The following is an 18,484-nucleotide window of genomic DNA, read 5'->3' as shown; positions in this document are numbered from 1 at the left end:
GAGAAAAGTGAAAGCCATAAAGATTTTAATTGCTCTCATTTATTTTATAAATACAATTCAATTCCTATCAAAATTTGAGCAGAGGTTTTTTCAAGGAATTTTATAAATTGATTCAACAAACCACAGAGATAAGCACAGTGGCAAGAGTATCCAAAACAATGTTGACGAAGAAAGCAAGACTTGTTGATGGATTGGATGTGGAGGAAGAAAAAGATACAAAATAAAATCCACTCTCTTGGGCTCAATAATTAATAAGCTCATATTTCATGAAGAAAACTAATAAATTTCAGCTGTTGCTAAATAAAGCCAAAGTAAGCAATCTGCCTATAGTAAACTACAGTCTCTGCTCAGATTGGCTACCTCGTCACTCTGCAAGGGGGAGAGTGGGATGCAGAGGTCACTGAGACAAACAGAGAGGTCTTCCGAACTATAACTCAGATGCATGAGTGAGGGCCTGGACTTCATGGCTTAGGAGACCCGCATCAGCCCAGAGAACTGAGATTTTTAAAAGCCTCAAAAAGCCATCCCAGGGAATTTTCACTGAACATCCTGCATTATTTACTATCTCTTGGATGCTAATTTCTTCCTCCTTTGAAGTTGCTAGTGTATTTGCCAATGAAAGCAGATTCAAGGACAGTCACAGGATTGGACGGACAAGGTTTTTGTTTTAAGAATGAGGCAGAAGAGAAGGACTCCAAAAGAGGACATGGAAAAAGTGAAAAACCCAGGCCCTGCAACACACTTGGGAAAATAATGACCTTTTTCGTTTTAATTCCAAACAAAATGTAAATCAACAGAGATCACAGGTGCACTAATGAAGAGTTCAAGTGGTGTGCCTTCCTGTTGCCTTTCTGAGCCTCATAGACACACAGAAGGAGGAAGGAAGAAAGTGATTTACACTGATTTGCAGAATTTGATATTCCTCCGAAGGTAATTGTGCGGCTCTTGATAATTCAGCAGTTTAGATTCATCACGACATTTCTTTTTCAAGGGCTATCTCAGTTCCTCAAATAGATCTCTATTTTACCACTCACACATTCAAGGATGAAAAATGTGTCTCGCTGCATTAAATTAAATTACCTTTAAAACCTGCAGCTTTGCTTCAAGCTCTGTTCTTTTCAGAATCATTGTTCCATTAAGAGTCTCTATCCTGTTTTAAGAAAAAATAAATAAAAAGAAGAAGAAGGTGGGGAGTGAGTAACATGAGTGATTCATTTAAATAAGTACCATATTATGGAGTACTACACTTTGAGCACACACTATACTATACTAAAAACGAAATATAAATGTTACAGTTCTCATGGCACTTCGAGTAGCTGGACCAAAGCCAAATCTTCTGATAACATTCAGAGAAAGAAAATGGGGGAAAACTCCCCTTGAGAAGGTGGCTATAAGAAAGGATCCTAGTTAATTTGTAAACTATAGCTTATTTTATAGCAGTCACTATGTGACAATGATGGCTGCTCTCTACTAGAATCTGTTCTTGTGAGGATGAGCTGAATGACCTTACTCACTTGGTAAACATTTATTGGGCATCTACTATGTACCAGATTCTAGAAACCATGCTGAACACAAGGGGCACAACAACAGAAACAATAGGCACTAGGGACTTTCACAACCATGGAATTAACATGCTACTTCTTGAAAGAGGGAGAAATCCTTTCCTCCCTCGGATTCTAGGAGCCTTTACCTCTGTAAATCTCCTTATAATTTTGGTTCTAGAAGAAACAGAAGTACAACTACTATGAGATAATAACCTTCATATGATTCTTTCATCTCAAAACATTTAGTTTACAAACTCTAATCCTAGAATTATCAACTTACCAGTGTTCTGTTCTTCCTACACCATACACATTTCTAAAAATAAAATACTTGTTCCATTCTGAGTGATTTGATGTGTTCTGTGTGTTCAAGTTAAAGGCTTCTATTTTGACTACTAAACCATCAATCTGAATATGATTTTAAAATTTCATTTGTGAATCACACACCAATTTTTAAAGTGTTGGTTCAGGTTCCTTCTTGTAATTAAGCTGTAACTCTATAAAGATACAAGGAGTTTTTCAGGACATAGTAAAAGCATTAAATATGGAGATTAGTTTTCCTCTATTTCTAATAGCATCGTGCTAGGGATAATCAGGTGGTAGCAAGCCAAATGCTCTCTGTTTTCTCCTTAAGGTGATGTTGACTCTCTGAGAAATAATGGGAATCCATATGAATCTGTTTCATTGGGATCGAATATCAATTTGACCTGCTAAAGCAATAGATGTGTATGGGCAAAACTGCAACCATTGATTTGGCCATTTTGCTCAGTATTTGCACAGACTGTCTCCTATTTTCCTGAATTTCCAACAGTTACCTCCACCTACCACCCCTATTTACCTATGATCTACCCACTTCACCCATGTGGAACATGCTTTCTGACTCTAACCACCAGCAGTTCCCCTCAGACTCTGCACGGTTCCTCTCCTTTGGATCCAGGGTTCTCTAGAGCAAGAATGCCTCATCCTTCACCCTGAACTCACAGGACCTATAGAGATGGACTCAATTCGTTACCACCACCATCTTTCATATCTACTCTCACAAACACCCAAAGCATCCTTTGAAGTTTTAGACCAGAATCACTGAAGAGCATCCAGCAGATTTTCTACTGGCAGCTTCCAAGGAGCAGCCGTAGCTGAAAAGGACAGATCCTGGCATCCAGAGCAGGTGGTCAAATCCCAACCGTATCACTTACTGGTTATGTGAACTTAACTAAGCCCTCTCTAAGCTTCAGGCACTTCATCTATAAATAGGAATAAAATTAACCTCACGGGTGGCTGTGAAGACTAAATGAGACAACATAGGACCCACCTCAATCAGAATAAAACCCAAACTTGTTGGCATGGCCAAAGGGATCCATGGTCTGTCCCCAGGCCAACTCTCTGGCTTCATTTCTTATTATACTTTCTCTAATCCATCAACTACCAATTATACTGTCTTTTTTTCTTTCCCTTGTACATGCCAAGCCCATTTTGAGAACTCAGAGACCTCTCTCTTTGCCTGAAGTGCTCTTACCAGGAGTTCATTTGACCATCCTTCTCTTCATTTAGATCACAACTCAAATATCGCCTCCCCAGAAAAGACCACTTTACACATGTAAGCCAAACTAGCAGCCTCCTTACCCAGCATGACAGGCCATTGCTGTTTTGTACTTTTCTCATAGTAGTTATTAATCACTGAAATATAAACATTACTTAAATTTCAGGCTTTTCTGAGCCATTTCCTTCCATAATTATTAATGTACGAAGAGAGTCTTTATCTTGGTCTCTCCTGAGCCTATCACAGAGCTGGAAACATAGTATTCGCTCAATAAATATGATTTTAATGAATGAGCGAATTTCATAATTTAACTATCCTAATAAGATTTTATTAGGTGCTAGTATTGTTATGGTAGAAAAATCAGTCAGACCTCTAACTGGGAAAGCCACTGTTCTATCAAGAAGTTTGGGGCTGGGCATGGTGGCTCATGCCTGTAATCCCAGCACTTTGGGAGGCCGAGGCGGGCAGATCACAAGGTCAGGAAGTCGAAACCATCCTGGCTAACACGAAGAAACCCCGTCTCTACTAAAAATACAAAACATTAGCCGGGTGTGGTGGCGGGCACCTGTAGTCCCAGCTACTCAGGAGGCTGAGGCAGGAGAATGGCCTGAACCCGGGAGGTGGAGTTTTCAGTGAGCCGAGATCGCACCACTGCACTCTATCCTGGATGACAGAGCAAGATTCCATCTCAAAAAAAAACAAAAGTTTGGAATATTTGGAACACATGGTGTGAGTATGTGTGTTTCAGGGTGGGGAGGGTTGAACAGACTATTCTTCCTTTCCAAATGGAACACTAGAAGAGAAAAACAGGTGGCTTGTCACATAAGAGGAAAAACTCAGCCCTTCTGACCTTTTATTTGTTTTAGCTACACAGGATTATATCAGCCATGAAAACTGGATCAGTTCCTCCCAGTTTAAAGAGAATATGTGCCAGTTTAATTGAATTTAACGTAAAAAAATACATTTTAAAGGCCATCCTTCCCACACAGACATTTGGGCTATTGATGTCCTCTGACTTCAGATGTTGACAGTATGTTCAAGTGTGAGGAATCGTGAGAAACAAAAGGAACTGATAATATTTGTACCCCACTCTAAAGCTCCAGTGCACTGCCTCCCCCTGTCTTGTGATGCTGAACAAAAAGCCTATTTATTCACTCATCAGGCATTATGAGAAAACATAACATTTTGAAGCCCCATGGGAGCTAGACAGATAGTTACGTTAGCAGGTTTCCAGACGATCTGATCAGGTCAACAACTTGTTTGTAGGTAAAACCTTCCGTGCTCACACCATTGATATTTGCAAGGACATCACCTGGGAGATGCCAAGAAAAATGAGTGTTATGTTGGTTAGTTAAATAATACCTCCTGACATGCAAATGAAACAAGCAGCTCCAAGTCTTAAAAACATAAAGGGGCCAAGAAAACTCAAAGCAACGAATACATCCTGACCTTCACTCTCAAAACATTTTATTTTCTTTCTATTTAAACGATTCCTAACATGAGCAAAAATTTAAGTTACCAGCTTGCAGGCCAGCACAGTGAGCTGGGCTGTCCTCCTGTATTTTGCATATCAAAGTGAACATTTCCGAGGAGCAGGCATTCTGATTCTGGGGACTGTAAGACTGTAAAAATTAAGGTGATATATAGTTACTATTTAACAACCTCAACATCTATTTGCCAAAATTTAAAATGATGTCAACTATCATTAAGCAGTATAACAGGTAAGTCCAAAGGACAATTTGGAAAGGATTTCCACTATAAACTGAATCAAGGTATCAATTTTGCAATTCTACCAGACAATCTGTAGCCAACTCCATTCATAAAGACATCTGTCACGAGAAAGAAAGTGAAATGAAAGTGGCTCAAGATTTTATATTTTCAAGCCCAAGATATCACCTGATGCTGTCATAATTACATATTTATTTTTTAAAATTGAGTTTCTCATTTCCCAATGGGATAAAACAACGATGGCCAAGTGCAATGAGAAAAATCCCTATGTGGTTCTCCCAAGCTAAAACACTCATTATAGGAGTATGAAATTGTACACATGCAGCAAGGAGACATGCCAACAATGATTATTTTAAATCAGAGTTCTGCACATAATGACAATCTGCCCTGCATTTATTCAAAAGTACTATAATTGACTCAATTACCTTCATTTCTGAGCACCCTCTGGTATGCCTGTCCTGAATCCTCACCGGTTCATTAGTCACCCGACTAAATTAGAAAAAGTTAAGCTTCCACTCTTGCCTCAATTAGGCACAAGAAGTTTGGTGGTGGTGGGTTTTTTTTTATTTTTAATTATACCAAAACACTGAATAAATGTTTGCTAGATATAGTGTCCCAATGACCTATAACAAATATAATTTTCTTTTCTTCACACATTTAAATTATGAAGTCTAGTCCCACTTAGAAGCAAAATCAGTGTTCTGAGTACGGTACGTCTTTTAAACATCTGATTCCTAAAATTAAGCTATATTAAAGTACTACTTCCTTGGGAAAAAGTTAATGTCTGATGTTCATTCTTTCTTATTCAATAATCCCTGAGGCACCACAAGTCAGCCACATGCAAGCAACTTCTAGAAACTTGGATCTGTTCACCTCTAAAGGTGTTCTATCTAATCTATAAGGCACTTAGAATCCCCATATCTTAAAGGTGGAAGGGACTTTAAAAGATCATGTACTATGTTCCCATCTATGTCAGAAACTTCATTAACAGCTTTCCTGCCAGGTGTCTTCTCAGTATAGCCTAGACCCTTCTGGAGATGAAAGACTGAACTAGTTCATGTGGGTACATGAACAAAAGATATAACTGACACTCCTTTGGGAAACCACTGTTCTAACAATTATCATTAGCAGTGAGACTCTACCCTCCATTCCCAGAGATCAAAGTGAGTACAGTGCAGTGGAAACATGTTGATTTATGTAACTGGCACCTCCATAAATGTTCACATTGGGTGTAAAATTTGGTAGTTAGACACAGAAAAAAACAGAAACCCAAAAGCTACAGAAAGTATTAATTGGATACTTCTCTCCCTTATCCAGTCTTCTAGCTCCTACTAAGGGATCAGTGACACAATGATCACCTGCATTTCTTAGAGACACAAAGATCTCATTGTCCTTTCTCATGCCCAGTGACATTCATTCTATTACCTGTCATTTGTGGATCTTCTATTGGTACCAGGCACATCACTAGGTACATTGCATGTATTGTTTCATTTAAAACTCCTAAGGACCCCATAAGGCAGTCATTGAGAGGACATGAATTCAGGTGTGCATGAGTCCAAAGTCTGCATTCCTATCGGGCTGCATGATTCTCATAAGCAGCATAAAACTAGCTCCCATGGAGAACCATGGATCTGGTCTCTTCCAAAGTGTCATTCCTCTAGTAGGCCACATCCCAGATACGTACTCACACTGCATGCACAATATGGGTACATGAGATTCTATCTGATTTTCAAAAAGTTCCCAGAAGCATGTCTTCTATTTGTTGACTGCTGCCAATCTGATGAGTACTAGGGAATAGATTACGGTGTGTATTTGACAATGGGGAGCATATACCAGAGGGAATTTACAGGAGTGTGGGTTCCTGCATCGCTGAGATAACACATGCATGCTGCCATTTAGAGGTGCCCTTAGTTCATGTGGATCTACAAAGGTTCGCTGGTGTTGTGGTCTGACATAGTTTTGACTCTTGCTGCGTGCAGAATAAGTGTTTATGGTATGGGAGAAAAACTTAAGAAAGTAGTGACATATAATATACATATATTATAGCAGTGTAAGAAAAATAAAGACAGGCGAGTAGTCTTTCGTCCTGTTTTCAGTAGCCACTGCTGCACATCCTTGAGGATAATTCTCCTTTAAAAAGAGGCAGTGACAAAAAGCAGTGTCTCTACAACAGAATAGGGCGTAGTTCATGCGACTGGGGAATAAGAGGGAGTACTATGCTTCTAAAACCTAATAGATTTCAACAATTACTGTGGTGAATTACAGATTTCACCAAATTTAAAAGTAGAAGAGTTCAGAAAGTGGAAGCAATCCTCTCTTCAAAGTGCCTTCTCTGTCTTCATTGTAGCTAGAGTTCCATTTTGTTTCTTTACTCATAAAACATGTTTTACTTAGCAGTTTCCTGTTCCTAATCTTAAAATACACACTGACTTTCCAATTGTGGGGCTGATATCACACCAAAGTTTTCTGAAAGCAGCACTAAAGCTAAGATCTAAAATCTGATATAGAGTGTAAGAATATGATTATGCAAAACACATCCAAAAGACATGCAAACGTACTATGAAAAAAAAAAACCAGAAATGCTTAAGCTACTACTGTCACACTTAATTGGGTTAGATTTCATTTGAACTACCTCACCCACTTTACAAATGTGGTCATGAAAAAGCAGACAGCAAATAAGCAATGAAATTCTTAGGCAATTATGCTGAAACTTATAAAGACTTAAAAATTTCCTACAGCATGAGGCAATCTGCAAGTAGAGCCAAATGTTCTCAAGCGTTTCAAATAACAATTATAAAGCATTGTCATTAGGAAAAAAAAGCTACAAGTTTCTCATCATGTACAATATGAACTCTTTAGCAGCAAAACGCACCAGGAGCTATCCATGAATATAAGCATTCCATATACACAGATGTATAGTCTTTCGAGTGTCTCTTGAATGCCAAAGTAAATATTTAAAATCTGATATACAGTATAACAATATGATTATGCAAAACACATTCAAAATGCAAATATATCAAATGCACATCTGTAAAATGTATTTCACTCTCTTATCTAAGACCTGGCTGATACCAACCGTTTCTGATCAGTCTGGGACTTAAGGGAAGACCGAAGTAACTAAACACAAACTGTTGAACATATCTCGGGGGTTTTATGTTATCATCTTCGATGTTTTCCTTCCTTAATAGTACTCAACACACGGAAAAACTACCCCCAAACAAGCACACACTGAATAAAATCATAGACTCCATCATTCTCTAATCCTAACTTCATTATTTCTTTGCACATAACATGACACTACCAATGCCACTTTCTTCCTTGGAAATCTAGAAAATGTGAAAACTGCCCACCTGAATTTCAAATCCAAATGTTTCATTATCCTGCTTCTCCACAGTAACAAGCTTTCTGTAACAAAAATGTTTAAAAAAGAAACTGCATGAAAATTAAAGTATCACATTTGGCACAGATTTATCATTAAAAATAACTGTCACAATTAAAAATAACTGACATTTATGTAAATTGTAGTATGTAAGATTCTGTGTGTGTGTCTGTGTGTGTGTGTGAGAGAGAGAGAGAGAGAGAGAGAGAAAGGGAGAGAGAGAAAGAAACAGTCTGGAGAGCTGTGTTCCTAAATATTTTGGGAGAGACAAAAAATAATTCAATCTCTTTACCTTTGAGACCAGGAAAAGTCACTTAAAGAACTTGATCTGGTCAAAGCAAGCTGAAAAATACAAAAAGCATATAGTTATCCCAGAGTCTTCAAGATACACTGTAAAATGTTCTAAATCTCTCTCTCTCTCTTTCTTTCTCTCTCTCTCTCTCTCTCTCTCACACACACACACACTGACACACACACACCCTGTTCTTTACCACCTTCTTTGGCCCAGCTCCTGGGAAATTGTTGCATAAAGCCAGCCATTTCCATTCTCTACATTCTCTAGTGACAGCAGAGGAGAGTAGGGAGACAGGATTCTAGGCATTCCAATTAAAAGATTGAAAGAGGCTTAGATAGTAATACAATGTGGCAAAAGAGTTAATATAATGTGGCAAAACTCCAAAGCTCCCAAAGAGAACTTCCTCTCTGGTCTGTATTTAAAACAGCCTCTGAAAGATTAACCATAGCAATTTGTAATCACACTGAAATCCAAAGAAAAATAGCATACGTAGAATGGCATATGAAATCCAAATACTTTATAGTTTTTGGAGATGATGATGAAATGACTGTGTTTACTATAATAATTCAACATGCTACTGTTTTTAGTAGGATAAAGTAATCTCTAAACCATTAACTCACACACACAATTCAGGTAAAACCAGGAACTCAAAACCTCATTTCTGCTTATGATTTATTTTTGTAGTAGTTTTGGAAGACTGAAGTGAAATTTCCAGCCAAGAAAGGAAAGAAACCTCAGAATAGTATAAATGGTATAAATAATATCACCTTCATTCCTCTGCACTTTCAGAAAAGATCATATAAACATAAGCTTTCAGGACACATTCTACCGCTGTAAACAGAAGCAGCATCAACAAAAGGTGACAACTTAATCTTTAGGAAAATTGCAGCAGTTTTTGTGGTTTTTTTTTTTTTTTTGGTTTGTTTGTTTGTTTCTTTGTCCAGAAAATGTTTATTAGCCCTATTCTCAAGTGTTGGTTCAAGAGCCCAACACATAAGCTACTAGCTAACCCAGGGTTTTTAATTGTCAACCTGAAATGGCTGTCATATATAAATGAACACATAAAATATCAAGAGATCAATGCATAGTCAGTCCAGACAAAGCAAAATAAAATAAGGAAAGGATGAAAACTAGAAGGGGGAAAATGTGTAGAAGATATTAATGCTTATGTGACAAGTTACACAAATGAAATGCTTATTAAGACATTCATTAGGAGTGAAGCCTACACCACTGTGGGAAATTTGAATTACCAGGTACCAAATGCCAGCATTTTCACATATTTCCTCGAAGGGACCAGTGTTAAGAATTCAGCCACCAGTCCGTAAGCTTAATGTTATAGAGAGGTGATCTCTTCTTGCCAATTTGCTGTAAATTAATTATATTTTCCTCTATTGTTAGTTCTGGGCTTCAACTCACTTATGTTGCAATGAAGACTGAAATAGATTGCTCAGACCCAAAAAGATTCCCTAGTCTTGCTAAAAAGTATCTCTTTTCAGTTTATAAGCACTAACTGTGGAATGCCTACAAGGATTGGTATGGTTTGTTGTAACCTGATTTTGTACTTCGTATGTACCATTAACAAGGATAGTAACTATTCATCTAGTGGGCCTCCTTGCAGAAGAGAGCCACAAACTTGATATTTCTAAGCATTCTCAGTCTCTCCCTTATATTGTACTCATATTTTCTTTTTTTTTTTTTTTTTTTGGGGGGGACGGAGTCTCGCTCTGTCGCCCAGGCTGGAGTGCAGTGGCCAGATCTCAGCTCACTGCAAGCTCTGCCTCCCAGGTTTATGCCATTCTCCTGCCTCAGCCTCCCGAGTAGCTGGGACTACAGGCGCCCACCACCTCGCCCGGCTAATTTTTTTATTTTTTAGTAGAGACGGGGTTTCACCATGTTAGCTAGGATGGTCTCGATCTCCTGACCTCGTGATCCGCCCGTCTCAGCCTCCCAAAGTGCTGGGATTACAGGCTTGAGCTACCGCACCCAGCCGTACTCATAGTTTCTTAATCTATTTTTATCATCTTCAGCTGCTTGTTTTCCACCCTTAATTCAAATTATATAATCATAACTAGGGATTTTTTATTCTTTTTATTAAAAAAGTATCTTATACCTCCACAAATAAGGGCTTATATTTTTAAAATATTACTCTTGCTATCAGTATTCATCATATTATTCAAATATCCATATAGAGAGAGCTATATATATGTATACATATATGTATATATTTATATGAAATGCATACTGGATCTAATACTTCACATCTGTACATAACCATCTGTGTGATCTGGGCCTCTTGGGGAATGTTATTTGTTTTACTTTCTGCCTCAATGCCCAGCACAGGGCCTGGAATAGAATGGAAACTTAAAAACAGAGAAATAGATAAAAATATATAAACTACTAAATGAAAGTGGAAGAATCTGAGGTGGTTGAAGAGCCAAGTTAAATATTCAAGTTCAGGAGAAATATGTAAAGATAGTCTTCAACATTGTCCTTTCTTAAATTCAATATCATGGAAAAACTCAAGGATAATCACTAAAATACATAAAGTAAAATTTAAAAATCTTAAATATGTAGCAAGATTTAAAAATGAAAGAAAACAGACAACTGTATATCCATATGCAGAAGAAAGAAACTAGACCATACCTCTCACTCTATACAGACATCAACTGAAAATGAATAAATGGATCAAAACCTTCATGTGAAACCTGAGACAATAAAACTACTGGAAGAAAACATAGGGGAAATGCCTCAGCACATTGGACTGGGAAAAAATTTTATGAATAAGACTTTCAAAAAACAGGCAACAAAAGCAAAAATAAACTAATGGGTTATATTAAATTTAAAAGATTCTGCACAGCAAACAATCAACAGAGTGAAAAGACAACCTGTGGAATGGAAGGAAATATTTGCAAACTACTCATTTATATATCCAGAATATATAATGAACTGAAATACCTCAAGATAAAAAAAAAAAAAAATTTAATGGGCAAATGATCTGAACAGACATTCCTCAAAGGAAGACATACAAGACTGGGCATGGTGGCTCACGCCTGTAATCTCAGCACTTTGGGAGGCCGAGGAGGGTGGATCAACTGAGGTCAGGAGTTCAAAACCAGCCTGGCCAACATGGTGAAACCCCGTCTCTACAAAAATACAAAAATTAGCCGGGCATGATGGCAGGTGCCTGTAATCCCAGATACTCGGGAAGGTGGGTTGTAAGAATTACTTCAACCCGGGCGGCAGAGGTTGTAGTGAGCTGAGATCATGCCATTGCACTCCAGCCTGGCAACAGAGTGAGATTCCATCTCAAATTAACAGAGAGAGAGAGAGAGAGAGAAAGAAAGAAAAGAAAGAAAGGACATACAAATGGCTAACAAATATATGAAAAAATGCTCAGTATCACTCATCATTGGGGTAATGGAAATTAAAACCATAATGAGATATCATCTCATGCTAGTTAGGATAGCTATTATCAAAACAACAATGCATAATAAATGCTGGTGAAGATAAGGAGAAAAGGGAACTCTTATACACTGTTAGTGGGAATGTAAATTAGTGCAGCCACTATGGAGAACAGTATGGAGGTCCCTCAAACAACTACAAATAGAACTACCATATGATCCCACAATCCCACTACTGGGAATTCATCCAATGGAAAGGAAATCATTATATCGAAGAGACATCTGCACTCCCATGTTTATTGCGGCACTATTCACAATAGCCAAGAGATGGCATCAGCCTAGGTGTCCAACAACAGATGAATGGATAAAGAAAATGTGGTATATATACACCATGGAATACAATTCAGCCATAAAAAAGAATGAAATCCTGTCATTCACAGCAACATGGATTGAACTGGAAGACATTATGTTAAGTGAGATAAGCCAGGAATAGAAAGTTAAACACCACATGTTCTCACTCATATGTGGAAGCTAAAAAAAGTTGATCTCATAGAAGTAAAAAGTAGAACAGAGGATACTAGAGGCTGAGAAGGGTTGGGGGAAGAAATGGATAGGGACACATTTTTTAAAGGATACAAAATTACAGCTAGATAGGAAGAATAAGTTCTAGTGCTCTATACTGTAGGCTAACTATAGTTAACAATAGTATATCATGTACTAGTTTCAAATAGTTAGAAGGAGGATATTCAACAGTCCCAAAACGAAGAAATGATCATTGTGTGAGATGATGGATTTGCTAATTAGTCTGATCTGATCACTATATATTCTATGTATCAAAACATCACTGTGTATACCATGAGTATGTATGTTATGTATCAACTAAATAAATACAAATTTTAAAAATCAAAAAAGTTACAATGAAAGAAAACAGACAAGAACAAAAAAAAATTCAATCCGAAACAAGAAGTATAGAAAAAGTACTAATAGAAAACAATTATAGTAGTGCCTCAGTACATAACTGCTAAATGGATGAATGGTGGCAAGAATTAATAAATTATTAGTAAAATTTTGCGCCTTGTCAATTTTAAATGCCCTTTTACTATGCCAGAAATCAATGCATCTATTAGGAACTTCAAGATTTCATCCAACCTGTCTTTTGAATCAAAAGTCATTCTGGATAGATTCAAACGTAAAATCTTTTAAACCACAGGACAGACCTGAAACCTCTATAGATATTTCCCCTACCACTCTACTTCTAACCTTTCTATCTAGCTAATTGACTAGTTAAAGATGAAAATATTTGTCTAGCACAACATGAGAAACATAGCAGATTTTCAATTCCTGTGGACTGACTGATTTGGGTGATCAGCAACACCAAAAGTCAGATTAAGTCAAATTACAAATTAGTTTCCATTCTGTATTAGCTAAGAGGCTGTTTCAAGCACCTAACACTTAAACAAAAAACAATTTAAATAAATTAAGTACCGTCAAATTCTCTGACACGTGCCACATCTTGACACGAAGCCTACTTGTTTGTGATCTGGGCTGTCAGACTCAGGCGATGTGGAAAGGAATGTTCCCAGTGTTCGACCTACCTCACACACCAAACTACCTGCCTAAAGTGAAATGAAGTGTGTCTAAGATCTTATCAAGGGTTTTGAACCTTGGGAAAAAAAAGTCTTTCCTGCACCCATGTCCCTAGGGTGAACAGCCCTATTCAAGGATCTGACCAGTGGGGTCTATGTTCCCCAGACAGCCCTCCCAGGCAGAGCCTTTTCTAAGGGTTGTAGTGATGGCACCAAAAATCATGAATGAGAAACTGGTGTGCAATTCACAGCATATGCTGGCAACAGCTGTCTTTTATTACACATTATCTAATATGAGAAATCTAGGTTTAGCAATTTGGCAGGCTTGCAAACTACACATTCAATTATGACTGCTGAATAGACAAAGCTTCTTAACTCCTTTCTAGCCATAATACACTGATACCTAGGGTTGGGCTTACGATCTCTTCTGTTTTTAGTCAGATGACCTAAAAGATCAGGCATTAATATTCAAAATTTAATTTCTTCTGCTCTGCAGTGATTCCACACATTCCTCTTCAGTGGGAAACCAAGACCAGTACTTCAGCTGTCAATTTTTGAAAGATAGGAGTAATTGGCAGCTCAGCCAGATAGCCAGCCTTCCTTAGAGAAGCTCAAAATTCAACACGGTAGCCATGCTGGGGCTCTTACAGAGGGTTACTTCCTCTTGGTCCCCACTCTATATACTCATCTCCTGAAAGTGTTGGGGAGGGTGCTGACGAGAGGCTACTGATTCAAGAGTGAGGTTTTTTGTCACTGGTATTTGTTTCAAAGTCCTCAAAATTATGTGCTCTGCTGCCTTTCCAGTCCCCTGCCTCACTCCCTAATTCTTCCATGCCACTCCCACCCCCTTTTAAATAAGGAGCGTTAGGATATCAACGCTCCACAGACTGTTCAAAGATGCAACAAAATAATGGAGCTCAACTTAATTGCCTAATGTTAAGTGCCCGGAGAAACCGAAATACAATACTGCCATTTCCAAGTAAGGTCTGACTGTAGGCTCACAGACCCCTTCAAGATAAATTATTGGATATTGATCATGCATGCCACAATATGGATTAAAGAATAGTTTTCAAAGTCTTTTGTAGTGAAATTAACACAGTTTTCTACCTAAAATTGTCATGAAGTGATTAAAATCCTTTGGTGTAGTTCAGGACAATTGGGAGTTACAGCACCTAATGGGTGTGCTGCTGGACACACCGTGAAAGCCGCTGCAGGGCAGAGCCCTGCCCAGCAGTGTACACATCCCAGAGCAGAGCACACATTCCCTATCTGAACTTATAGATGAAATCAGCATTCCAGAAGTTGCCTATTTAGCAATAAAGTGATAACTAAAAGAAAATGAGAAAAAGAGAGTCAGTCTGTGGTACCACTAAAGTTTGTGGACTTGTTTGTCAGGTCCCTGGTTCTCACTATAGCATTCTGTAAAAACTGCTTTCCAAAAGCAACGTACTACAGTTATGAGAGTGGGTGGTAAGACAATCACTACTTCTTTGGCGCCATTGATAGAGGCTGTCCTTAATTCCTCCTGTCTCCTTCCTATCAAGCTTTCCATTGCAAAGATTTTCTTTCTTTTGCCTTAAACTATGTTCACAAGCAGAAGCCATACTGGGGTGTCTGACACTTCCTACCAGTACAGGTAGTGAGATGACATGCACACAGAGAAATCTATTTTTAAATAATTCTGAATGTAAACACCCAATTGATTCTGAAGACTAATTTGAAACTACAAGCTAACCAGATATAGCTTTACAGAAACCAAAGCCAACAACAACAAGAAGTATGAGCTGTTGACGTCAGCCCTGAAAGTGTTGAAAATAACAGTAGGCAGAGAAACACCTGCTCATGTGATTGCCTCACAAGGATCTTGTTGCCTGCAATTTAGTCAGTGCCAAATGGGTGATTATTCTCTAAAAACCAGTTAAAGGAAATGAACATCCATTTGGAAGATTGTGAAATGTTGGGATAAACTTGCATCAAGTCTCATTGATGATAATTGTACGGAATCAGAACTATCATGTACAAGAAGTTTTGTTTTGCTATTTTTTAAAGCAATTCTCACAACAGTAAGAAAAAGCTGTTTGGATATGGGGAGTCTACCACATGAAAGAATTTGAGAGAAGGGGAATGAGAAGACCTAGAAAAGATGAGAACATCTACATAAATTAATTAGTATGGGGATATGTGTGTGCCTGTGTACATATGTGTACATGTACATATGCACATACACACACACACGTACATTTCATATGCCAAAATCCCTGCCTTTATCTTCCTCTGATAATTAGCCTCTCCTACTGATTGCTTTCTTTCAGTTCATGCTATCTTCACTCTGGCTTAAACCAGATGTGACTCCTCCACCTTCAGTTCCTTTCATATTAAAGCTTTTCAGTCTCCTTTCTGTTTCCCCATTTCTGCTTTCTCCAACTACTGCAAAAGTTCCTCCCTCACCACTAGTCTCCACTCACTTACTAATCCACCACATTTCTACAATAAGGTTCCTGAAATCCTCTACTTCTCAAACATGTTCAGTGGCCCTCATGCCAGCTTTTTCAGGAGAAGTTGTCCAAGTGTTCTGTAAAGCAGCCCAGCTCGGAGGTCTCCTCTCACCTCCTACACACTAACCAGGTTCTCCTGACACACTTAATATTGTGTTGTTACACAAAAAAATCCTCCAGGCACCAGGATCTGTGCCGCAGCTTCAGTTTCTCCCTTGCTCTGGAATACCCTTCAATATCTGGAATATCTATTTCCAAGGCTATATTTAAAGATGTTTCACTTGGATGAGAGTATTCATGTTGTTTTACTTTGCAGAAAACCCATTCTTTCTGCTTACTGAATTGTAAACAGTATATGGGTAGAAAACATTCCCTTCTCGTCTTTTTGCCTCCTACTCTAGCATGATGTCTGTCTCCTTGTAGGTGCTCAGAAACCATCTGTTGCATTGAATTGCATGGGGTAGAGAGCAGATCAAATGAGTGAGGTTGCAGGTATGGAGGACATAGAGGGTGGAAAGTTCCCACCCTGATTCAGAAAGTACCCACTCTCTTCAGGAAAAAAAAAAAAAAAAAAAAAAAAAAAAAACAGCCTAATCAAGTGAACCATAGTTAGTGTGATAGCTTCATGGCAAATATAAAGAAAATCTGACTGCTTTATATCTGAAAACTGAAAAAAGATGTCGGCATTTCTCATGTTGCTTTATCTTCAGACAGGTTGTAGATTGATAAAATGTTCATCACTACATTAAAGTTTGTATCATAAAAGCACTTTAGATTAAGAACGATCAATAATTCAAATCATGGAAAATTATGCCCTTATCTTCATTGTGAAAAATGCCAAGGAATCAGCTATATACATCACTGCAAAAAGATCATGTCTCTCCCACTATGCCATACCTCTCTAATCCTGAATTTAGAAGGCTTAAGAGAAGCACATGATGTACATGCAAGACTTAAGTGCAAAAATTCTTGCTCTATGGCAATTCTAAATATTTTCTGTGGAAATGCTATATCGAAATTCAAATATGTACCTGGGGATTTAGAGCAAGTCGTTTTAAAAAATCCTGAAGAGGTATTATAGTTAAAAAAAATTTTTACATGCTAGAAATTGAAGAACAAAAAATCAAAATAAATTCAGTTAGACATAGATTTTTCCAAATGAGTTTTCATCCCTAGAGACAAACTTTGCAATAAAAATATTAAGATGGCACAATCTGGCATTTAATAAGCACACACTGAATGCCAGTCACTGTGTTAGGCACTGCACAGTTCCTTATTTAACCAACATAAGAACCCAATAAGGGTGGTTCTATTATTAACTCCATTTTAGAAAAAAGGAAACTGAAGCTTAGAGAGGCAAGTGGCTTGCTCAAGATCTCACAGTCACTAAGTGGTGAGCTGATATTCAATCTGGCACTCATTTATCCAAAAAAAAAAAAAATCTTACTTTCCAATAGCATGAGGTATGTGCCAGTGCCCTAGAGCTGAAGATAATTAGTCAACAAAATTTGTCCTCAAAAAAAAGTATTTCTTATTTGATTATGAACTGAAATGACCATCAAGGACTGCAAGTGAGGATGGAAGGGAAAGAATCAAGGGAGACACAATGGGGAAAAGATCATTAATTCTCATACTGGTTGTATCTATATAAACCATCTTCAAGTTTGTTATGCTTAATGATTTTTATTTTATCTGAGCACTTCTCCAAATGAGAAAAACAAACTAATTTTTGCCTTGAAAAAAACGTTTGACTGTGGTCTCAAATCTTTGGACTGGTTCACCCAGCTCCCTGAGCATCTCACCTCCTTCGCCCATAATAATCAGCCACTAATTCCAAAGCCTCTAAAATATCACTATTAGTATGAAGTCAGACAAACATATCACTCTGCCCTCAAGAGAACGTGAACACTCTAAAAGGTACAAAATAGCAATCATACCTGCTTTCGTCCCCGAGGTAGAGTAGCCACCGTGTCTGCCAACATTTGAATCCTTCTATTATCGTCCATCGTAAGGCTACCTGTGAGTGTGGAGTAAGAGCTATACGCTGGCCCAGCACAGAAGTCCGCCAAATTGCCATTGCTGCTGTGTTGCAGGAGCCTTTGTAAAGACATTGTGAATAAAGATCACTCCAGCTAGCACATGGTTGAGTGGCCTTGCAGGATGGGGGAAGCTAAAAGTACAACTCTGACAAGTAATCAAAAGTAGCAAAGCAGAAAGAGCCCATGTGACCTCTGTGGTTTGAGGAACCTGTTACACAAACCCTATCTTGCAATTCACTCCCATTTCTCAAAGCTTTTTTTCTTTAAGCTCCTGAGAGAACCCGGAGCTAATTTTTACAATTAAAAAAAAAAACAACTTATTTTTTCACCTCAAACAGCGGAACTCTTACATTTTTATGTTTTGTGGCAAGTTGCATTCACACCATTTGCCATTTTTTTCTTTAGAGAAGAAAGAAAAATGTCCCCAAGTGCTACCATTTGTTTCCCATCCATTCTCTTATTTAACATTAGCAATGCAATGCA

The 18,484-nt window shown here is 38.0% G+C and overlaps 1 protein-coding gene across 1 annotated transcript in view; it reads right to left on the bottom strand.

Annotated features, from left to right (window-relative positions):
- Positions 1 to 18,153, bottom strand: part of CYTIP (cytohesin 1 interacting protein) — a 29,721-nt gene extending 11,568 nt beyond the window's left edge. The window contains exons 1-6 of the mRNA XM_033231434.1: positions 17,900 to 18,153; positions 8,478 to 8,527; positions 8,157 to 8,211; positions 4,598 to 4,700; positions 4,297 to 4,390; positions 1,081 to 1,150 (exon numbers count right to left, since the gene is read on the bottom strand). Of these exons, the coding sequence (XP_033087325.1) occupies positions 1,081 to 1,150; positions 4,297 to 4,390; positions 4,598 to 4,700; positions 8,157 to 8,211; positions 8,478 to 8,527; positions 17,900 to 18,073 (546 nt within the window). The 5' untranslated portion in view covers positions 18,074 to 18,153. The remainder of the gene's footprint in view (positions 1 to 1,080; positions 1,151 to 4,296; positions 4,391 to 4,597; positions 4,701 to 8,156; positions 8,212 to 8,477; positions 8,528 to 17,899) is intronic.
- Between the last annotated feature and the right edge of the window lie 331 nt (positions 18,154 to 18,484).

The sequence above is a fragment of the Trachypithecus francoisi genome, unplaced genomic scaffold, assembly GCF_009764315.1.
Source record: "Trachypithecus francoisi isolate TF-2019V2 unplaced genomic scaffold, Tfra_2.0 Lachesis_group13, whole genome shotgun sequence".
NCBI lineage: Eukaryota > Metazoa > Chordata > Mammalia > Primates > Cercopithecidae > Trachypithecus > Trachypithecus francoisi.
Note: the sequence above shows the minus strand (reverse complement) of the source record. Positions and strands in the feature narration are given on the sequence as shown.